The sequence below is a fragment of the Electrophorus electricus genome, chromosome 3 (genome assembly GCF_013358815.1).
Source record: "Electrophorus electricus isolate fEleEle1 chromosome 3, fEleEle1.pri, whole genome shotgun sequence".
Taxonomy (NCBI): domain Eukaryota; kingdom Metazoa; phylum Chordata; class Actinopteri; order Gymnotiformes; family Gymnotidae; genus Electrophorus; species Electrophorus electricus.
Window position 1 is genome coordinate 7,020,662 of NC_049537.1, and position 24,020 is coordinate 7,044,681.

A 24,020-nucleotide genomic window follows, 5' to 3' on the forward strand; every position below is an offset into this window, starting at 1 on the left:
CCCCAAACCATTATGCTTGCACCTCCATGTTTTAGTCTTTAGTGTACCGAATTCAGTGTTTATGGGTCGTCTCACAAACTGCGGCCTTTAGACCCAATAAGAACAATCTTCCTCTCATCTGTCCATAGAATGTTGCACCACTTCTCTTTAGGTCAGTCAATGTGTTCTTTGGCAAACTGTAACCTTTTCAACACGTTTTTTTCAGCAATGGTACTTTACGAGGGTTTCTTGCAAATAGTTTGGCTTCATGTAGGCATCTTCTGATTTTTGCAGTACTCACAGGTAACTGAAGATCTTTGATTTCCCTGGAGCTGATCATTGGATGCTTCTTTGCCATTTGTTATTCTATGATCTACATGGAAGGTACTATTTCTTTTCCTACCACTTTTTTTGGGTTTTGTTTGCCATTTTAAAGCATTTGAGATTATTTTATCTGAGCAGCCAATTACTTTCTGCACTTCTTTATGTTTTCTCCTCTCCAATCAACTTCTTGATCGAAGTTTTTTCTCCTTCTGTATGTCTGGAATGACCCATTTTACTCACTGAGCAACGGCTAAAACCAATATTTGCTGCCCTCCTTCTTTAAATAAGGGCCATAATTGACACCTGTTTCTTCACAGAATGAATGAATTCACTAATTGAACTCCACACTGCTATTAATTTGAACACTCCTCTTTCATTAAATGAGACAATTACACCCAATTAGCAGTGTGCATGTCATGACATTTGATTCTGTTGGTTGCCCATTACTCGGCTACACCTAGTCATGAATTTTTCCCCATGTTGTATTATCTTTTCTGCCAAAATCAGTAATTAAATACATTAGTGATGTTAGACTGCTATTATTTTGCACATAACTGTACATACATCATTTATTTATTATATATGCCTGTATGAACACAAAGAGGTAGAAAATAAACTGAATGTTTTTACCATCTTAAGTAGTTTAAACCCAACTGAAACTTTAGATTAATAATATCCATTTTATTTTTCTTAAACACCAATTTAATAAATAAACCGCATTCGATGGCACACAACATGCAAATATTGCAATATACAACACAGGAGAAAAAAGGTTGTTTTAACAAGACTATATGGATATATTCTTTTACAAATTTTGATATTTCCCCTTCCTGTTTGTCATGGCAGATCATGATTTCAGCTTTGTATACAGTGCATATTCACCCATTGACACATATGAGGTCTTTCAAATAAACATTTCTGCCATGTGGTTAGGACATTATACTGGATTATGCAAAATCCAAGTAAACAGCAGAAAATTGAGAGTGATGTTGAGAAAAATGAGAAGTATCAGGGGAGCATGAATGAAAAACTGAATCTAGGATAGAAATGAATGAGGAAAGCCCAATATTTAAGAGAGGAGAGGAGCTTTCCAGTAAGAAGTGAGCACCACAAAGTGGCAGATAGAGAAAAGAGAGCAAACAGTCTCTAATACTAGCACCCCAGATTTAGTAGTTTTTCCATTATGGAGTAGGTAGTTTTCCAAGGGTAAATCTTCCAGATGAAAGTACCACAGGCTTTTGTGACCATCAGTATCATAACACACATTAATACACCTTATGTACCCAACCAAAAGTGGGGTCAAAATATGACGTTTATGTGCTGTTTCAATTAAGGGCATGTTATAAGTGGTCTAAGTGCTGACAAGATTTTCAGTCAAGAACTACTCACACTATCCCAGCTCGGTTAGAGCAACAGCTTTGATATGCTCTAGACAAGACCATGAAGGTGAACTGTTTTGACAGAAATGCTGGGTGCTTATAAGGTCATATGAACAAACAGAAGACTTCTTCACTATGGAGAAAATGCAGAACAAAAGGACCAAGACCATACAGCACTCTACGAACAAAGGTATTCGAGAAGCTCTATCAGCCTGGTAAGATTTACAATGCGGCTTCTCAATAAACGTCATTGCAATTATTAATAAGGGAGGCCAAAATGAGGATGAAGGAAGAGAAAAGTATCCCTCGACTGCTTGCTATGAGGTCTCTCTCTCTAACTCTCTGTCTCTTCAACTCTCTCTGTGAAACCATCCTCTTCCAACAAATGTGTGTGAAGAATGTTTCAGGTGAACACATTCCAGGTTTTTATGTGCTAAACAAAAAAAAAAATAAAGCCTGGGACTGAGACAGGCACCACTTTCTTGTGCTCCTTCCTAATTCTGATCAAACTGTCTACACTGGTAAAGGGCTTCTACATAAATTACTTCAAAGGGGTGACTTTTAAAGAGAGGAAGCAGAGTTCTGCTGGGCCTAATGAGAGTTTGTTTATTTTTGTGTGTGTGTGTGTGTGTGTGTGTGTGTGCGTGCGCGTGCACATGCGCGCGCACTGAATGATGGAGAGCTGCGATGGTTAAAAACAGGATGAAAGCAGATGGGCCAGTCATTTACATAGCACAACAAAATTATGTCTTGTTCAACCAGTGTATTTTTCTGCAAGGACATGATGGCATCCGTCTCTGAAAGAAGAAAACAGTTGCATCATATGCAACACAAAAACTTTTGAACCCTAAATTTGATCTAAACATAATTTATGGTCTTTCAGATGCGTAAATGCAACAAGTCATACAAGTCATTTTATTCAAACTCGAGAAAGAAAACTACAGAAAATGAGTACCTGTCACACTATTTCTCTTTGTGTAGAGCTTCTATGAAGGCTTCAAGTTTCTCCTGAATTTCTCGTACTTTTTCTGCAGAATAAGTGAAAGAAAACATACCTATTAATTTATGTTTACAGCAGCACATTACTTTATGTGTTCCTTGACAAAGATGGTAACTGGTGAGAACATCTGTGACCTGAAGTTCAAACATCTCTTACTAAGCATATGGGACATGGGGCCTACCCCTTACCTACCCTAGAAGGGTAAAGAAAACAGCTCAGCCCTCTTTTGTGAATAAAGTAACAGTCTCGTTATAAGCCCCTGTGGTTTGGTGACCTCCCTCTCAGTTACATAAACAGCATATGGTTGCCACTGTCCGTTTAGCACTCAAAGGTCTATACCATACTAGCATCACTGATGAAGAGCTGGTGTTCCATTCCTGTGTCAGCTCCACACAGACCACTTCAAAGCCTGTCCCCTCCAGGCTCAGGGGGGCATACAGTCAGCCAAGGGAAAGGCAAGAGGGACAGTTCACATTCACAGCCAAAGTGTACACTGGAGTAGTGCAACGCCACTGGGTACACTGTAGTCCAGTGTAAAACTGGCACAGTTGTCATTTTACTGTGCTTTTTCTCAGAGTATCCATTGACCTTCTATTAAAAATTAAACACGCACTGATCGATGTCCAAAGTTGTGAGTATCAGATCATCTCAAAACAAAGGGTTGATCACACAAACACGTGCATGTAAAACACGAGTGTGTACATGTGACGATGCCCCACTGTCCCCCATAATTTAACCACATTGACTTAAATGGGCTTTTCACATGGACAATCAGCTCCAAACTTGTGCCTGTAACTGAATCCTGCCATGCGAGGCTCGTGCAGCCGTTTTACAAGCAATGGGGTAGTGGGCTTCCCCTTTCTGCAGAGGGGCCATGGATGAAAGGAAAAAGGCGGCCTTTGTAGATGTTCTGACACCTCTGTGGTCTGAAATCCAACACTCTGACCCTTCACATACACACACCGGCACACGCACGTGTGCAATCTCTCACAAATAATTTCAGCCCCTGAAATATGACCCTACAGCACCTTGCCCACACACTTACACACACACACCCGCACACACAAAGGCAAACACACACTTCTGGCAGACATCAGCAATGCCCTAGCCTTTGATACTCTGTTAGAGCAAGAGCGCATGAAAGAGCGAGATGTTGGAGATTAGGGAGCGTAATGGAGGCATTAAGAGTGGGAGAGGGCGCTGTGACATGGCAGGTGTAGGGCTCAAAGTCAAAGCTGGACAGATCTGCTCATGTGAGGCTGGCAGGAGCACAGTGCTCCACCACCTTAAAGCTGTCGAAACCTGGCTGAACTGTTTAACTCTCAAACACCCTAAACCAAGCAATGTAGCTGAGCTCCGCACAATCCATTAAAAACTCCAAAATGATTTGGGAGGAGCTCCTGTATTATTTGGGAGCAAATGCAGTATGGTTTACAACTCATAACAGCAACACATTTTTAGTGGAAATTTACATAGCGAGGTACTGTCCACAGTAAAATGATGTAAAATTGACAAATCTAGTCTAAGGTGACAGGCCTGAAAGAAAAACAAACAAACAAACAAAAAAACAGAAGCCGGAAAGGCCAGAATAGGCCAGATTCTCAATATGCTTACAATATACAAACCAACAACACATTTGTAGACATGCAGCCGTTCCAATTTTAAGGAAGAAAGCCCAAGCGAAAGAAGGCAGCGCGGTTTGTGTGCATACTGGCTTAACGTGTCTGAAAAGACAGCAAGCAACATATATTTATTTCTTTCTACCATCTGTTTGTTCCACAAGGAAGAACGTAGGATGCTGGGGGGGCAAAATAAGGCTTTATTTTCACTGCACACTGAAATGTGACACAGAAGAAAAGGAATGAAGAGAATCAGTCCTTAGCCTGCTCCTGTGTGTCCGAGAGCAGGCTCTAAAGTCCATTTAGGCCCTTGTTTACCTAAGAGATGAGCTTCTGGACACATCCATTCATGAGTCCCTGCTCTTTATGTGGTCATGAATATTCCCATAATCCTTTGGCCCCTATCCCAGCAGCCCCTTTTTTTCCCAGAAGGGAGAAGGGGGATGGCTTTCACTCTTTCAGGGTTCCTCCTCAATCCCTTCTTTCAAAGGGGCTCTTGCCTGATCTCCACGTGAAATGATATCTCTTTCACTCTGGCTCTCTCCGAGCCCTAAGCTGCCTGCCCCGCCGCGGCAGAAGGCTGGAGAAAGCCTTTAATTGACCTGTAATTAGACTGTGAAACACTGTGACCAAGGAGAAGAGACGAGCGAGAGAAAAAAGGGAGCGTTGGGGCACAGGACGTCACCTAAGAGCAGGAGGGACAGGGAGAGCGAGAGGCCAAGCGAAACCCAATCCCGTGCCTGGAAAGGGTACCTTTCGGTCCTTACCATCGAGCAGGACCGCCAACAGAGGGGAAAGCAGCAAAGAAATTAAAATGTGGCAACAGCTTTTTCAGCAGCTCACATTCCCCCACCAGCCCTCTCCTCAGAAGTCTGAGAGGGGTTCAGAGGGTGGCTGCGTGGGTTCCTGGAAACTCAATGTGTCATTTCAAAGGTGGGCTTTTTTTTTTTTTTATGGCGGTCAGACATGAGGGGTCTCTGAAAGCGGAGAACAGCAGCCTCTGTGCGTCAGGCCTCACGAGGCAGCGAGCAGAGCGATGGTGGCTGCCACTTGTTTTGTCTCAAAATCCATATGATAACATTAGCTATAAAAGATAGCAGGTGAGGGACATGGAGGTGGCACATAAAACAGCACGTCAACGGCAGATCAGCCCAGGAGAGGCAGCACTACAAATCAACATGCAGACTTATCTTGAAACCAGATGGCTATAAGAAGCAGAGGATTTGCAGGCCCGCTCCACTGTAGAGACTAGGGTTCAACACAAGGGCAAAGAACACCCCACTAAAAGCCCAGCGGGGGGGGAGCTGGAGAAACACAAATGAGGAGGATCAGATATAAGCAAAGATATTGTACTTAGGTGTGTGATTTCATTGTGTGATTGCTTGTTTGTTACTTGTTTGGTTTGGTAAGAAGCAAAAAGTAATTCAATAGATGGCTGGTCCACATATAGAAACCATCTGCAACATCAGAAACCCAAAGGCATGATTTAATAGCGCTGTAATAGCATTTACCAAATAACAAATTGGGCAACCCTATTGAAAACCTAGTATGAACACTTTCCCCTTAACCCTGAAATGGAGACAGCTGCTTTGGAAGGTGGCATGGTGCCAGCCAGCCCAGGTGTAGAAACTAGCCCTGTGCTGAACTCCTCACCTACCTCTCACTGCTGGCCTTTAATAAGCATTTCATTACAGAGTACAAACGGGTGCCAGGCTGAGGGGCAAGTGAGGGCCTAGAATAGCCAAGAGGGAGCCTTAGGGACAATGAAGGGCTGACTCCTTGTGTGCGCGTGCTAAAGGGAGAATATTCTAGAAAAAATGGAGTGTGCATGTGTCAGGCATGATGTCTGTGCTGGAGGGAGTATTCTAATATCCACACGTCAGTCAAAGCCGCACCTCTGACCCTGAACGGCTATCGCACATGCACATGCACGCGCATGCAGACACACACACAAACACAGGTGGCCAGGAGAAACACCCAGCATCCCCTGCAGCTTTTCGAGCATCCCAACCGCTCCCATAAACAATGTCATCCCCAGCTGGTGCCCACTGATACGTCAATGTACAGCAGCCACTGCTGAATGTGTAAACACTGCCAAATTCCTTAATGACTCAACAAGAGTCAGAATGGCAGACAAGCCCAGCCAGGGGATTATCTTAAACTGGATGGGGAATCCGATACCCTGCCTGGTAGATGGATTGTTTGACTGGGCAAAGTGTGAGCCAAACTCAAAGTCCTTTTCTGATTGAACAGATGATTAACTTGAGAAATACCTACTAATAAAGGCTGCAAGACTCTAGCTTTAAAAGGTGCACAGTGCAGAGGTGAACATAAGAAAGCAGTCAATCTAAGCGATGTTCAGAATAGACTCTGCACATCCAGGGGGACCAAGACATGATAGTGCGGCAAGTGGAATCCTGACCACACCAGAAAGCCACTGAAACAACTGCTCTATTTTTACCCTGGGAGGGAGGAAATGTATGGTTTTCCTATTACCTCATAACCGGCTAACCGACAGACAGATAATGTAGTGTGCAGAAGTCGGTGCGAGAAGAGCTCTCTGGGAGAACGACTGACAGCTGGCTCTGGATAAGCCTGCCCCAGAGGCATGCACAGTAATGGCAGCACAGAACAGGCCAAGAGTCTGCTGCTCGGGCCTCCCCTGGCCATGTGACCCATGTTTCAGAGACTCCATGCAACAGTGAAACCGAGAGCTGAGCTAGACAGAGAGCGATGAAAGGGGGGGGGGGGGGGGGGGGGGGGGGGGGGGGGGGGGGCAGAGGAAAGAGATAGAGAGAGAGAGAGAGAGAGAGAGAGAGAGAGAGAGAGAGAGAGAGAGAGAGAGAGAGAGAGAGAGAGACTCCCAGGAGTTCTTTTCCTTTATGGGCGGGTGAATGCTATGAGATTTATATGCACAGAGCTGTGTGTCTGAGAGCCATGAGGGAGAGGGGGTGACGCGGATGTGTTGGAGGGTAGGGCGACTGGTCCGCAGCCTGCAAGACTGAGAGCAATTCAGTCTGGAGGCTGCAGATGGACAGGGCCTTCCCTCCAGCTGTTTCGGAGACGGAAGAAATCCCCCCACCCTCCTAGCCTGATGCATAAATGTCTTTCTGTGACTGCTGGGGTTGGTCCGACACATGCTTTTCCCATCAGACATACAGAGAGCCCCATGAACGGTGGGAGTGAGAGAGGAAGAGAGCCATGAGGAAAAGACCCAAAGCTGGCCACAGATGAAAGGCAGCCTTGCACGCTTCCGCATTAAATATTACTTGACATGTCAGAGTGCGCCATTTTGTGCTCAAGCCCGTATGGATGAGGATATCTTGGCTGACAGTCAGTCCCTGACTGCCGCTTTGTCAGGAACCACCTTAAGTCGCATATAAATCAATGGGAGGGTGACTTGGAGACATGAACACCGGATGTTTCTGTCCATAGATGTGCAGACACAATGAGGTGATCACATGCCTACCATGGGTGAAGGACTGATTTATAGATCAGTAGTCAAAAAAAAAAAAAAAAAAAAAAGCAATTCATTTTCTCAGGCACACATACATTTACCTGATGGGGCCAATTCACTGGCTGCCAAAGGTTTCTCAATGATTAATACGAGCCATTCCTTTTGCTTGGCAACCGCAGCCTGATGTGTGCTGCAACGTATCCGTCCTGACATCTCCACATCCAGAAGATAAGACACACATGGTCAACAGTCCACGGCTGCCTCATTTAGCGTCCTGCCTTTGCATCCACCACTCGGATAAGCCATCAGGCAGAGACGTGCACGACTGGGCCAAGCGGCTGCCGCTGATTAGATAGAGGCGAAAGGAAAGCATGTTAACACGTCAAAAAGAACGTGCGGAGTAAATGCACAGAAGACAGGGCTTGTGCAGGGCCTGGCACCCAGTGCAAACACACTTAAGACCCAAGTACACACACAGCCCCACGGGGCATACAGTATATCAGCAGCACAAGACCAGGAAGTCAGGGAGACGGACAGAGCAAAGAAAAGTAATCTTTCCTGTGTCCCTCTTTCAGCACGGACCAGAGAAAAGCCAAAAAGGTGAAAGGGGAGGGTGAGACAGAGGGCAAGACTGCTCTGCAGAGCACGGGGATGCAGACGAGAGAAACCACAGGTTACTCCCCAGAGACGCCCAACACAGGCCAGGACATGGAAAAGGTGAAGTCCGTACCAGCGCAATGACTAAGTCCCAGGTCCAAAAGGGAATTCTCCAAGACAGGGCATCTTTACATTTAAATTATTGTTTGGTCACAATATTGTGCAGGAGGTAAGTGTGGGGTATAAATGTTAAAATTATCATCAACTAGTAATGCTGTTCAGCTGGGACAAGGCCAAGTGAAAAGCTGAGACAGACTATGACTAAAAGGAGGAACTACCCTGGAAAGATGAAAGAAAGATCACCTACAAACATGTTATTATGTTTGGCCTCAGTCACTCCAAAAGTATCTTTTACAAAAGGCAAATTAAATGTCTATCACAACCACCCCATACTTTTTCAGTGTAAAGAAATGACATATGATTAAGATGTATGGCTCTTAAGTACTTAGACAAAGATAATTACTATGGCAGTTTACACAACAGTTTTCCAACATTTAAAAATTGGGTGAAGGGAAATGGCAATCAGCCAAATCCCTGACAGTTTCAAGGCTTGGTGCAAGCTAAAAACAGCGGCTGAGGAGAGTGAAAGTACCAGGCTACAGTAACTGAATCAAGTCTATTAGGTGAATTAAAGAAGCTTCAGGAATGCTGTCTACTCCTGACATGCCTGCATTCACATACTAGAAGACCGGGCACAGAGCCATGTAGGTGCTCTAGAGCACACCTCTACCCCTACATTCCACAGACACACGCATAGACACACGCGCACACACACATACATACATACATACATACATACATACATACATACACATATATATACACACATATATGTGTGTGTGTGTGTGTGTGTGTGTGTGTATATATACACATACATATACACACACACACATGCACGTGAGCACGCAGACATCCTGCCTCTCACCCCACCCACAGACAGCCTGCAAAAGTGACAAGCCTGAACGCAGCCTGCTTGCACAACTACACCCCCTGATCTACTCAAATACACCACACACACACACACACACACACACACACACACACACACACACACACACACACACACACACACACACACACACACACAGAGAGAGAGAGAGAGAGAGAGAGAGAGAGAGAGAGAATCCCCTCTTCTGAAACTGGAGCAACTCTCTACCTGCCTGGCTGCGAGTAAGGGCAAATCACTCTTAACACCAGACTGAGCCGCAGGGGGTAAATTTTTCTCTTTGTTAAAGGAAGTAGTGCCCCCGCCCCCCCCACCCGGCTGGTCCTCCCCCTTCAAACAGGCAGACAGGTGAGAGTGGGGTCAGACGCTCAAGCTCCCCGCACCTGTGGGACAGACGGCCCTCATGGCTGGATGTGCGCTGGGCTTGACCCCTGGTCCAGCCTCGGGCCGTCTGCTCCTGTCAATAGATTCTCTCGCTCTATAAAGGACCCGTCACAATTTCCAGCCTGCCTGGAAGAATGAACGGGAAGAGGGGTTGGGAGCATGTAACAGCAGCTCGCAGATGAGCCCGCAAGCCCGGGAGCTGCAGTGCTGCTCTTCCCATCCCCAACCCAACACTACTGGATTACGGAATCCTCTCCTGTTGGATCTTGCAGGGTGGGCTACGTGTGGCAGATGTCTCGCACAATAAAACTAAAGATAAATTTGACGTTCTCACACATCCTGTTCCAGAACTTAAAATAAGTCCTCAGTTCGATCTAAAGTGAGGTAGGACATGACACCGCCCAAACAGGCCAATTTTGTGGGCTCAGCGCATACTTAGACAGGTTCGATCCTGGCTTCATGTGTGTCTACTGGAGCAAGACACTCAGAGCCTACGCCACAGAATAATGGGCTTCTCTGACTTTTAAAAGTCCAAAACTCTCAAAAGCAGCCCTCAAAAAAGTTTGGCCTATGGGAGAAGCTTATCTTAATTGCCAGACACCTAATGACATGACAGGGGTTAAAATTTGGCCCAAACACAGATAGATGTGAAAAAGAGCACACAGCAAGTTTATTAGAATCTCAACAAAAAAAAAAGACTTAATTTGCTCTCAGACATTGGCTGATTTTAACCAAATGTGAAATATGAGTCTATTCAGAGCATGGGTTATAAACACCTTTTAAAAACAAATAAGAAGAGAGAGAGCAGTGTTTCAGAAGTATGATGATTACCAGAGAACAAAAGGCTAAAGGTCTGGCATAGATGACATGTTTCTCTGTTGGAGATCACTTGAAGCTAACAGCTTATGGTCATATAAATTGAAGCATTCACCATTCTTAATTTACTTTGGAAGATTAGATAATGAGAAAGAGCGTTCTGCTGCATGACAGAAGATGATGAGGGGTCAGCCCAGTATGCTGGAGCACACATCCCCTCATCCCACATCAAAAGCACCAGGAACCAAGGGAACACGATGCCACTTTGTGCAGGAAAGGCAGCAAGGCTGGGCAGGCCCAGGAATGCCTTCCTGTAGAGAAGAGTCACCTCTCTAAACCTGTCTTCTTCAGCTCCTATGCCCTGAGGAGCAGAGAGATGTCAAGAGAGCCAGCCAAAAAAAAAAAAAAAAAAAGCGAAGAGCCGGGTGCCCTGGTCCAACATGAATTATTCAACTGAGAGAGACATGATGACAAATGTGATAAATGTGTTTCTCAGACTTCCATTAGCACAACTTCTTTATTGACAATAACATGGCTAAAACCTACATTCAGTCAAGCAGATGCCACATTATCGGACTGGTTGTGTATAAGGTCCGACAAAAACAAAGCTCTGCTCAACCATATACTGAAGCGTTCAGCATGACCCAAGAAGCTTGTAAAGTGTCGTCCATTCCAGAGCCATTACTATTAGTCATCCGAAGCCAGCGATTCACAGGCCACTCTCTTTTCTAAACACACTGCAGAGGTTAGCCATGTGCTTGGTGTGTTTGCATCTCTAGGACCAGCAATGCACAAGCTCATGCCTGAGCATGTCGCCATTAGCATATCGGCCACTTCTTGGGAGGTCAAGCTCATGTCTTCTACTAAGTGTTGACTGTCCGCTGGGCAACGTTACGCCCTAAAGCACTGGAATCCACTCTGAGGCTGACCCACTGCAGAGCGTCGTAGGGGAGCTGCACAGGGCCTGGGACACACAATGACTGGTGGATGTGCCTGCCACGCCAGAAAGGACCAATGTCCTGTGGCTTTGAATTCAGCTGAGTCCAACAGCTGACAGTCACTGTGGCACAATACAGGTGGAGCACTGTTTGCTCTTGGAATTGTTTCCGTTAGGACTTTTTTCCCCTTCTCTACCATTGTATTCTTTGGATTTCATGCCAACTGCAAAGCCATTGCTGCACAAAAAGAAGCACTTTGCTTTGAACTGGAAGAAGATTTGAACTTCTTCATTGCTTTGAACTTTGAAGAAATTACTTGTTTAAATGCGCAAGAGCTGATTAAAAACACCACATAAGTGAAACAAGCAGTCTGTATTTGTGCTGTGACAGCAGCCCTAAGCGCTGGATCAGTGTTTTAAGGGGTACACAAGCATACCACTCAGGAGAGGGCAAGTCGTGTCTCTCCAGCACGGCCTCCGTGCTCAAACCCTGACCCACCCGCTGACTCACCCAACAAAGAGAGCGCTGCCTCGAGAGCTTCCTTCCTCCGAGAGACCCCTGAGCTCTCTCGACGGCAGGCCGCTGCCTGGCAGCGGGGCGAGAGAGTCGGCTGGCGTGACCCGAGTGCAGAAAGCAGCTCCGCACGCCCCCTCGCTGTCTGCAGGCACACGCTAGTTTGGAGAGTGATGTCATTACCTCACTCTGCGCTATCAGAGTAATAACAGCTTTCTACCAGTGGTGCACGCTTGCATGTGTGCATGCCCGTGCACGTGCGATTCTGGGCATGTCAACTTTGCCTCTGCAAATTGCTACTCTAATCAACAGGCTGTTTAACAGTGAGCAGGGCTAAGGACATGCCAGACGGCAGGCAGCGCGTAGCCAGGAGATCTCTCTCTCTCTCGCTCTCACTATGCATGGCAATTAAAGACTCAGGCCTCAGCAGAGAGAGGAAGATTTTTAAAAAAGCAGGGAATGAAAGGGATCATGAGACGAAATTGTCTCATTTTAAATTCAATTGTACAACAGTGGACCAAAATATATTTGGGCTGTCGAGGGAGGGGTGGGGTTCAACAGCTTCTTTTTGATGTGTGTGTAATAAATAAGCCCAAAGCATAAAGACTCAGCACTAAATTAAGTTTCAACAATCTTTCAAAAAACATGTTAAAAGTTTAAAAGCTAAATCTACGTGACTCAGAGATAAGTGTGCCTGTTAGGAAAAAAACAAAAAACCAAAACAAAACAAAACAAAACAGTATACTGAAGTACTCTAAAAGTATTAAGAGTACACAAAAAAACAAAAGTTAAAACACATGGGTGAAATTTGACAGAGTCTAATGAGTGTAATCCACATCACATGACTAGAAATTAGCTTGTTTTTCATGACATCATTGCCCCCTAGTGGCACGTCTTAAACATACATGTTAGGAAAATGTAGGAACAAGGGATGAGGAACTTTAAGCTTTCTCTGACCAAGACTACCCATGTAGGATGAAATCCTGAATAGGTTGGGATGTTCCAAAATCAGCACAGGAATGATGAGAGACGTAGTGTTGCACTTACTGAGGTCTTCGGCCAGTTGAACTCTCCTGCCTGTGATCAATTGCACCTTTTTCTCACTGTCCTCCCCAAAGTCCTCTAGCACCTCTTTCACATTCTTCTCCAAGCGCCGCACTGAGGAACAAATCAAAGAACAATGGCCAGCTCCAAAGAATTAGGCCACAGTGAATGATCATACAGACAGAGAGAAGTTCATTCTAGATAAGCACAGATACTCTAGAAAACACACTCAATACCATGAACTCCAGCCCTTATTTTAAAAAAAGCCTACGGCTGATAAGCAGTAGTTCACACTCACCCTCCGTGTTGGTGAGCTGCTGTCGAAGAGTATTAGCTGTAATGCTTAACATCCTCTGGATCCTCCAGAACAGAACCACATCATTGCACTCCAGCTAGAAGAGGCAAACCACAGTTCCACATTAACGATGCACTCAGTAGGCTGTAATTCTGTTTTGTCAACACTGAAGTCTCTGCCTTTTCAAATTTCTGATATTTCACAACATATTTATGCAGTATTTATGCACTGTGTAGTATATTGAAACATTGTTAACAACATGAACCTGTACCTCTGAGTCGACAAAGTGCCTCTGGTAGTAGTAGAAGCCCCTTCGGCAGAGATTACAGTGGAACAAGGACTTCTGCAGAAAGTGTCGTCTGTACAGTTGGTGCCAGGTGTCCTTGATCTAAAGCAAGAAATGAATCAACTAAAATGAAGCAACACTTTCAGGTTTTTGCTACGAAAGCTACGGCTATACCAGGACAGAAAGACAGGAGACTACGGAAAAACACAGGGTTTGATTTTCAGTGTCAGGGTCCACTGACCAGCACGGGGTCCACCTCCACCCCTCGCGCCTCCAGGTTTTTGCGGACGGTAGTGACCTCATCGTTGGCCAGGTAGGCCGTGTGGTCGTCGTGAAGCTTCAGTAGGCGCTCCAGCTCATTCTTGGTTTCATTACGAACATGCTGCACAAGAGCAACAGACAGAGCGTGAGCAGCACTCACATGGCTAAAGCAACACAATAACTCTGTCAAGGCGAGCAATAAAACAAGCTGGGTTGAGGCATTTGTGGACTGTCCCTAACTTGTTCTGGCGTGCGGTTGGTCCAGCTCATCCATCTCTGCTTCCAGTTGGGCCCCACCATGTCAGCTATAACTGACTCAGCTGGAGGAGAAAGTCAGGGTGGTAGGGTTGGGGGGGGGGGGGCATAGCACAAAAAGTTAAACACAACAGAGCAGAGAGCAGAAGGACCAGTAAGACGACCGTAAGCAGGGGCCGGGGAGGGTGGAGCTCACTGTCTTTGAGGCGCGACTGCAGCGTCTCCTCCATGAACTCGATGGCGGAGTCCCACTGAGGCTTGTCTGTGATGGAGCGATCCTCTAGGGCGTTGTGCTGGATCACTCGCTGCAACAGGCAAGGAGAAGGAGGCTTACTGATATCAGCCACCACCCACAAACTTCTCCCAAAGTTAGAAGCAGATTTCACAAGTTTAGGAAGCTGCTTCTTACTGAAATATCTAAATGTACTTGAGGACACCTTATAACAAGCACTGATCCAAACTGTTAGGGGTGATTTTGATATTAGCAGGTGATATTAGCAAGTGCCGGTTGGGTTGTGTAGTAATAGGTAAATGTGGGTAGCATGCCGGACATGTCTTTACCAAGCTATCCATGGCGCTCTCATTCCATTTATGTCTCTTAATGCTCTCATCTTTGACAGCTTCTTTGAGCTTGTCGAAGATGTCATCCTGATCTTTCCCTTTGTACTCAGCCATGAAACGGGCAAATTCCTCCTGCAGTGTCTCCCAGGCAACCTGGGCAGCAACAGAAAGGAAAAATGAACAAACACAGTAAGACTGCACCCTCCTAAGTGTATCGTTGGACACTTCAGGCTTCAAGCAGGTAAACATGTAAGCAAAAGCTTTTATGTGATTCTGCAAAGGCTTTTTTGTGACCTTGTTCCTGAATTTTTCTTTGTATGAAAGTTGTGTAAAAACTATAAACAGATTTGCTTTCAAGCATGAACAATTTATTTCAAATATAGATGTGATTATTTTTAGATTTTTATACAACTGGAAAAGCAGGTTTTGCCATTTAAAGGTTTGCCTAGTGATAAACACCCATATTAGTTTACTTTTAGACACAGATACATATTTGAATGACACAATCATAATATCTTCAGCCTTAAAGAAGCGCTTTGAATAAAAGCATTCTTGTTTGCAGTCAGTGCTACACCACCTCCAGTGCTTTGTGTGGCAGCTGCTTGTCTGTCCACTGCTTCAGCTTGATATCTACAGTGGTGTTGAAGGTGCCTGAGTTCATGGTCTGGGCAGCAGGCAGGTAAATGTTCTCAATCACATGCGTGGACACTCTCTCCCACAGCTTCTTTTGCAAGATGGACTCCCTACATTAGCAACAAGAGGGAAAGGCCTCAGGAGAGCTTTTTGAGGAAATTATGTGAAAGCTATAGTAAATTAATTAGTTTTAGGCCATACATTTAAATTATTGACATGAAACCTTTTCTTTGTTTGAGCTGCTGAAAATGACAATATTATGTTAATGTTTCATATTTCTCAAAATTGTTTTGATGGTGAATGTTTTGACAATGAGACAAATGACAGAATATCCTGTGGATGTTAACCTAGCTCATTTATCATGAAGGACTCGTCATATTTCATCGCTTCCTGTTTGCTTTGTTCGACTAGGGCATATCAATGCACACATCTCCAATACAGCCACCTAGAGAGGCTCAGAGAAGCCACCCTCTGGCTATTCATCACAGCATTGATCTGAGAGAATGATGGAGCTCACTGGGACCTTTACAAACATCTGATCTATTTTTTATTTGTTTAATTTTTTGCCTGCTACGCATGGCTTTGGAACTCCACACAGTGATAGCAGCTAAACAGCTTAGCTTTTTGTGCTAAGCAAGTCTCAAGGACAAGGCATGAATGAGTCAGATCATTGCTTTGATATGATAGAGCAGCAAAACTGTGCCAGGCTGAACTGTGCATCATAGATTTAATATAGGTATTAAAAGAGGTCTACTACAATGGACGAGAATAGCATTGGAAAGAAAACGTGTAAAGAAAATGGACTAGGAGCAGGACACCTTAAAACTTTAGAAATAAGATGAGACGAAGAGAGTACTTGCCAGTGTTTCGGTGTGACCTGGCTCAAGCTGATGACCTCATCCAGGATCTCATTCTTGGCCTTTTCAAAAAGCTCATTCTGTAGACGGAGAGTATCATCTCATCTTTATTTCAATTTAAAGTCTGTCCGGTGTTAAATATCACTACTTACAGTCAATAGAATACAATGTCCTGGAGTGCTTTAATGGGAGCAAGGGACTGGTGAAACGGCAAGGGTGCTGTGTCTGTGGAGCATGACTGACATGGCTCGCCATACCACTCTGGCACTAATAAGTCCGCTTGCGTCATGTTCTGCCGCTTACCCTGTCCAGCTCCCGTAACCGTGGGTAATTATTCTTCCACTCTGTCTCCAGGTTGAAGCGGGAAGCTGCTCAGTGACAGGAAGAAAGTTTACTTTAGGACACATTGAAAGATGTCTCAAGATCATCAAGACATACATTTTCACTGTAACATTCCAGCATTGCAGTTATCAGTTATCACTCCAGCATTGCAGAGTGGCTACTACTGCATACTACTTAGAACTGCAATTATCATTTTACTAATACATTTTTTACTAGTTTGAAATTCAATATTCACTACTACTCAAGACAATTGTAAATTTAATGTGTTTAAAGCAATAGCACACAAGGCTACATTTTAAAAACACATTGTTTATGCACCGGTAACCCGAGAGAAAGCCAATCAGGTTTTTCAAAGAAAAAACAGGAACTTAATCACAGCAAGTAGAAACCACACCTAAAAGTTCATTAAGACAGTGACTAGTCCTAAGCACTCCTGCCGCCCTGCCTCCCCTCCCCAGGGGCCTCCAGATTCAGCTTCGAGGCCATGATCAATGCCCCTAGAGCTGGGTGTGCTCAGCACCAGCCCAGCCAGGCCCCCGGGGGGCACCACACCACACGGGCCGCCTGTCTCACCCGTACAATGGAGACGACGCTAATTGCCCTGGTTATCGGGCCAGTCTCCTGCACAGCGGCCGCGATCGATTGCCCACACAAAGGGTCGGGGAGCGTCCCACGTCAGGCAATAAATCTAGCAGCTGACGGGAGCGGCCGCTTAATTGGTGGGGAGGAGCCGTGCTCCGCGACGGACTGGGTCTGGCTATCCAAGAAGGGGGGCTGTGGGGGCGGGGAGGGGTGATCACAACGAACATGCCTGGGAGGCTGTCACGCGGAGGTAGGCTTAACAGGTAAGTTTCTATTAAATCTAGAGCCATAGGGAGATTTTGTCTGCGCCGGCTCGCAAAATGCCCTTGACAAGATTTTGAGATGAGCGTGGAGGACGGAGCAGCCAAGCACGCGTCCAGGCCCAGGCATTATGCAGATCCTGACTGAGAGGTTCCATAACACAGCAGCCTGATTGGCCCTGCAGAGGTAAACCAAATACAGCACTCCAAGCAGGTACAGGAAGTAAGGGTGAGGGGTGATGCCTCTCGTTACCTTTAAACGCGTCCGCCTGCTGCTCGACTGACTCCCTCACCATTTTCCAGAAGCAGTCAGACACAGCCAGACTCAGGTTCTTTGTGGTTACCTGGTGAGCCTTCAGCATGCCATCTCTGCAACGGAACAGGCCTTGAGGACCCATCTTCAAATCCATTCTCCATACCCCTAACCTTATAGCCACAATAATGCTGAGTCCCACCTCAGAAGTCTGGAGTTCTGAAAGAAGTCCTCTTCATAGTCTTTGATGGATTCTATGCTTTCACTACTACTACCTAGGGGAAGAAAACAAAATGATTCACCACATTTAGCTTAACAGAATGTCTAGATATTATAGGCAATTTTCAAAGCTAAAGTATTTTTACCTTTGCCAGTCACTACAGCAAAGTAACCCAAAGCCTTCATAGGGAACAGCTTGCCCTCAACTATCTGCTGGATCTTAATAAATGAAAAAAAAAAAAGACAAGAAAAAAGCTTACTTCTGGAAAGAATTAATTGCAATATTTGTTAATAACCTCTCCTTTCTATACAGTGTTACAGATCAAGTTATGCTATACCTCCATCTAGTGGACTGTAAGGTAAATAACTTGTCTAAAGAAATGAAAGTTCAAAAATGTTCAAGAAGGTACATCACACCACTGAAGGATGTGAATTACTTACTCTGTTTGGGCTAGCTAGATTCTTCTCTGCAAGGTCCACTTTGGTCAGAACAAAAATGGTCCGTCTACCATGAGGGTCCATTTGGCTGACCAGGTCGGTGACTATACTGCGCTCTGCATCAACTGAACCATCTGAACAGAGCAAGGTCATGAACAGAGCAAGGTCAATGAGGACCAATGCACGGCATTCTTGTGTGCAATCAGTGATTTCTGTAACTGCACTGGGGTGCGGGAGACTCACCCTGAATGCATAGAATGATAGCATTTGGGTTCTGCATGTATGCTCTGCTGATGCTAAAGATGGTATCCTTGGTGTCTGTAGCCATACCTGTGGTCACAGTCTGTATCATATAGACATGGTGTCAAATAAGGCTTTCATTTTGAATGAACTAGTTTTTATAATATATATATATATATATATATATATATATATATATATATATATATATATATATATATATATATATATATATATATATATATACACACACATATATATATATATATATATACACACATATATATATATATATACACACACACACACACACACACACACACACACACACACACACACACACACACACACACATACATATACACACACACACGTGTGTATATATAAGAAAAAAAATTATATATGTGTGTATATACACACACACACACACACACACACACACACACACACACACGTATGTATGTAGGTATAAGAAATATATATATACATATAAAATCACACATACACACACATTTCTGATAAAACTTACACTGATTACTCCTGGTAAGTCAACAAGAACCATTCTCTGGATCCCTGGGCCTTTCACATTTAAAGATATTGTCTATCAAAAAAGAAAAAGAAAGAAAGAAAATAATAAAATGGTAAAAATGTAAGTTCAAGTTTTGAATTATAGTCTGTGTCAATTTTAAGTTAGGTCAAATGGAGGAAACAAGAGAGTTAGAGTGAGTGTGTGTGTGTGTCTGTGTGTGTAAGTCATCTCACCTCAGCACTGACTGTTTGGCCCTCCTTCACACTCTTCCGCATCCGCAGTTCAATTTCATGCCTCAATGCTGCAAGCTACAGAAAAAGCATATGATTCTAGAATGCGGGCTCCCAGTGAGGTTATAGGAGTCATCCACTAGAGGCTAATACCTGTAAGCATGTCATATGCTCTAATAACTTACATCCTCCTCTTTTCCCAGGTCAAACTCACGGGTGCTATCTTTGAACATGGCTACATGATGAGGGCCTTCACTTAGTGTCACCTGAAACCAAACAGTGAAAGGCTGTCATTATAAAGGTAAATCATGAAAACAAAACCAAAGGTAAATTAAAAAATAAAAAATAAATAAATAAAAACTTCATTGATCCATGCCTTCAAACCTGTAGCACTTTCTTCGACAAGTAGATACTAATTGACCTTGTGCTACACTGCTTAATTCAAAGCCATCTTAATGGAACATACATTGATAGTCTTTTAATGGAGCACTATATTAAAGCCTTCTTCAGTCACCCCCTTTTAAGAACTACATATCCACCCCTAAGAATTAGTGAGTCTTACTGCAGAGGTGAGCTGGGTAATGGAGTTCATTAATTCCTGAGCTTTGGCTCATTTGGCTCACCTTGACAGGAGATCTGGTCATCATCTCTCCTGAGCCTCGGGGGAAGATCCTAGCCTGAGCAATCATCTCCAACACACTGGTCTTTCCTGCACTCTGGTCCCCTACAACCACCACCTAAAAGACAAAGGTTAGGACAGGAAAGGCCCAGGAAGGACTGTGACATACTTGCTCTCAGTGTTTTCACAAGTTAACAGAGAACAAACCAGGATACAATACCAAGCACTCACCCTTGGCAGGTGATCTTGGGTATTGTAGTTGGAGTCATAATCTGACAGAATGTCTAGGACCTCGGAGTACATGTCAATCAATGACTTCTGCACAGGAAATGGTCAGGAAAGAATGTGAAAATGTAAGTCCTAAGGATCACAGCGAGAGCATGCTATACAGGACGACCGTGTCCCGCAGCAGTTCTTGGAGCAGTGTGGCATGACAATGGCTGACCTTGACCTTCCTTTGGTGAATGCCTTTGTCATCTTTCTGTAGCACCACCTTCCTCAGCTCCTTGTTCTCCTTCTCCAGACGCTCCAGCATCCGCTGGTACTTCATCTGTAAAAAATGGCATTAAACTTCCATAAAATTGTGATTGTGTACTTAATGTATGGGACAATAGTACATATGCAAGAATACATTCAATATGCTTCAAATAAACTCAAAAAACAGTAATTCACTATTACTATAAGTAATATCGCACCTGGGTGCGAAGAAGCTCTTCTTGAAGTTGGTCGACTTTTTCTTTATCTGATGACTACAGAAACAGAGAAGGAGTGATTTCAGAACATTTCCCATTCATTCGTGCATCAGACTCCTGCTCTGCGTCCCTGCCTAGCCCTGGAGGAACCACTTCACAAACATTGCAGACCTTCATGCAGTGAACATCCCAGCGGAGGAAAGTCTAGTTAATAGAAAGTCATTGATTCCATTCGATTCTTGGTCTGCAATAATCAATGGAACGAATCAGCACATTACAAAAAGCATAGAAAGGAAGGCCTGCAAAAGATGGCAGAATTATAAGGGATCAACAGAGAGCAATCATTCTCTGTTCCACACCTGTAATGCATTTTTTGAGAATGACAGCACACCACAGACAGCAGGCCACGTACAAAGAAGTGCTGGCTGACCAGCATTGCATGGGAAACCACCATAAGACAAACATGGTACATTTACACTTTAACATATGAGAGACCATGGTGGCAGGCGATCTCTATAGAGTGCATGTTAACGGTAGCAGCCAGTCAGGCTAGCTAAACCTGCAGCCTGATTACTACAGCTTTAGAAGCCAGATTACTACAGCTTTAGCAAACAGAAACACCACAATCCATGCAATATAAACACACCACTCCATGCAGTAAATGTCAGCACTACATTAGCAGCACTTTAGCTTCTGACTCTAAAATAAGCAATAGAAAAGGGAAAAATGCTTTAGATTTCTGAAAATGATCTGTTGATACTCTAATATCTTAGCAAAATACAGACAATTCATGATGACAGCAGCGTAGAGAGGTTGTGAACTGAGAGCTAAGGACTGCCAGTGTTAGACTCTGTGTTGGATACATGTTGGCAGAGCAGGGAAGAAGGCTTTGATGAAGGCCTTTAATGATGAGTGCATAGGACAGAGCGGTAGGAAAACAGCTTATGAGCAACTTGAGTTTCATAGCCCAAAACTTTAATTGCTCTGGCACATTAAGAATAGCAGATGAGCAGAGGTTACCCTCAAATGTATATTGCGATTCATATATAAACTAGCAGCAGCAATAGCGTTTGGCAAATACAGCGTTTAGGCTGTATTTGTAGCTGCAAAATAATACATATAGACAAAATATACTGATATATATAGAGAAATAAATTTATATTCCTTAATCTCACTTATGTATACTGATATATATATTTCTAACAATATATCTATTACACCCACTGAAGCCGACCAGTAAGCGTGGCTGCAAGGATAGTCGGTGTCTGAGTTCAAGGACCTAGCAGAAGGGTCCAGGCCATAGCAAAACACTATCAAGCAGCGGTTCTCAACCAGTCTTTAAATACCCAGCTCTTACAATGGCATTTATACTCAATTCAGAATCTAGTAAACCATATACAAACAAAGTGGAGATATTAGGAATTTTAAGAGAATTGCTCAGAAGAATATAACTTCCTCATGTTCTGCAGCTGAAGGGAGTAACTTCAGCTTGATAGCTGGTCTGAGGACTGGCTTGAGAAACACAGCTGTGCAGGTGCTGGGGAGGTGGACCATCACCTTGCGCTTGGGGTTCGGGGCCTGGGTGGGGGACGGACTCTGGGCCGGGTTGGGGCGGGGCTCGGGCGGCGGCCATGAATTACTGGCCGCCGCTGCCCGCCAAACTTCCTCTTCATGTTGCTGGATCTGCTGCTGAATGAGAATGAGCTCTCTGAGCAGCCCCTGCTGAGGGACGGCACAGTGAGAGACAGGGAGACAGCTGTCAATTAACCTGTCATCTAATCACATGAAGGGCTTGGGTGGGACATTCTAGAGGAAGTCCACTTAAAGTAAAGACAGCTCTCTGTGAGACACAGAAATATAATGTACTGCCATGATAGGCAGCACAGTCAATCTTTGTACTTTTTCTCTACTCTTGACGTGCAGAATATCTACTTATCAAGAGCAACAGAGGCAGTGATACAACAGCCAGAAGCTCAGTTCTAGTGCAAATTCTAAATTAAGTAAAGCACTAAAACACAAATGGGTTTTAAGCAAATGCACTCAATTGCGTTGGGAATTGATTAATTAATTAAATCAAACCCACTGTATTTTGACATACATGTTCCTAAAATTGGGAAATGAGAAGTTCCTTTAAATATCTGGGTGGCAGCAAGCTCCAAGTATGTATGTGAATCTCCTGAGGGGAAAGCAATGCCAGTAGATGAGCATTTTTGCAACAAGGCATAGCTGCTCATATCTAGAATTTATACAAGGGCTGTGAGTTTCCTATTAAAACAGACCACTATGAGACAGTGTGTAGATATTGTTTTCAAATAGCACCTAGTTATCATTATAAGGAATGGTTAAGATCAATGAGCAGACTAAGACTGGGCTGCGGGTGAAACAAACACATAATCAAAACAGCGGCATCCCTTATGTGAAATAAGATGACTACCTAAGGGAGCAGCTTTTCTTATGTGCGATCAGTGGGAAGCAAGAGAGTGCCACACATCAGCAAGAAATGACTAGACAATGAGTACTTGTAAGACAGAAGCTTATGAAGACAAGCACACGCAATCAGTGAAGATGCAATGTGGTCAGATTATTCCAGTTACTTCACAAAAAAACAAAAAAAAATCCTGAGGTAGTGTGTTGGATTAGTGCTTTACGGTCACAAAGTTCTTAAAATGAGACATGATTCAGTTTAAGCTGGCATGGCACTGGGAGGTAAGAATTGCCTCGAAATAATGTATATGAAAGAACCTACCATTCATTAAACTAAAGAAGGGCCAGACACCAGTGAGTCATGGCACAGACTGAGACGTGGCAGCAGGGAAAGCATGGAGGACATAAAGCACTTGCCTTCTTAAACTGCTTGTCACCACTCTCGGGCACAGCTGCTGTCGCTGAGTGGATCTCAGGCGCTTTCAGGGACGCCTCACTTGCAGTTTCTGAAGGAGACAGACAATAAACAGCTAATGTAGCGTTTCATTTGACTTGTCAGCTTTTCAGCGAAGACACGGAATATAAAGTGGTTAAGATATGAAATTGATTCATATGCTGAAATGGTTTTCTGTTGTTTTTCTCCATCGCCACATCCAAAATAGAAAGCATGTATCTTGTATCCTCAAAAAAGTGGCCAGATGTTAAATACACTGTGGCATCTTCTAAAGCGGCTGTATAAAGGAGTAGCCAAGGAATGAAGTATGACCTGTATAACTATCTGTATAAATATAAGCTGCTCTTTGTCACCACACATGCTTAGCCTACTCCTAACAGCGTTTCAAGCAGAGATCAGAACTATAGGACACACAAAGAGTTAAGACAAAAGAAGAGACCAGCGGTAAAAGGTCCATAGATGTTTCAGAGAAAAAAAGAGGAAGTGATGTCACATAAAGACAAGGAAAAGCGAAACAAAAAATTTAAATGCAAT

General features: G+C 44.1%; 1 protein-coding gene across 6 annotated transcripts in view; it reads right to left on the reverse strand.

Annotated features, from left to right (window-relative positions):
* Positions 1-963: 963 nt before the first annotated feature.
* The window catches only part of opa1 (OPA1 mitochondrial dynamin like GTPase), a 28,704-nt gene continuing 5,647 nt past the window's right edge, over positions 964-24,020 (reverse strand). For 2 of the 6 annotated variants that reach the window (XM_035524381.1, XM_035524378.1), the window contains 26 exons: positions 23,450-23,538; positions 22,166-22,330; positions 20,612-20,665; positions 20,362-20,466; positions 20,148-20,234; positions 19,921-20,034; positions 19,483-19,563; positions 19,301-19,375; positions 19,068-19,139; positions 18,542-18,641; positions 18,302-18,432; positions 18,007-18,079; positions 17,844-17,916; positions 17,642-17,757; positions 16,508-16,572; positions 16,208-16,284; positions 15,292-15,457; positions 14,715-14,867; positions 14,350-14,458; positions 14,139-14,218; positions 13,879-14,019; positions 13,623-13,739; positions 13,355-13,448; positions 13,060-13,170; positions 2,638-2,710; positions 964-2,479 (listed from right to left, as the gene is read on the reverse strand). In XM_035524381.1, the coding sequence (XP_035380274.1) occupies positions 2,646-2,710; positions 13,060-13,170; positions 13,355-13,448; positions 13,623-13,739; positions 13,879-14,019; positions 14,139-14,218; positions 14,350-14,458; positions 14,715-14,867; positions 15,292-15,457; positions 16,208-16,284; positions 16,508-16,572; positions 17,642-17,757; positions 17,844-17,916; positions 18,007-18,079; positions 18,302-18,432; positions 18,542-18,641; positions 19,068-19,139; positions 19,301-19,375; positions 19,483-19,563; positions 19,921-20,034; positions 20,148-20,234; positions 20,362-20,466; positions 20,612-20,665; positions 22,166-22,330; positions 23,450-23,538 (2,513 nt within the window). In that variant the 3' untranslated portion in view covers positions 964-2,479; positions 2,638-2,645. Of the gene's footprint in view, positions 2,480-2,637; positions 2,711-3,634; positions 5,606-13,059; positions 13,171-13,354; positions 13,449-13,622; positions 13,740-13,878; positions 14,020-14,138; positions 14,219-14,349; positions 14,459-14,714; positions 14,868-15,291; positions 15,458-16,207; positions 16,285-16,507; positions 16,573-17,641; positions 17,758-17,843; positions 17,917-18,006; positions 18,080-18,301; positions 18,433-18,541; positions 18,642-19,067; positions 19,140-19,300; positions 19,376-19,482; positions 19,564-19,920; positions 20,035-20,147; positions 20,235-20,361; positions 20,467-20,611; positions 20,666-22,165; positions 22,331-23,449; positions 23,539-24,020 lie in introns of those variants that run through there. The other 4 variants (XM_035524383.1, XM_035524382.1, XM_035524379.1 and 1 more) reach the window with 3 other exon arrangements.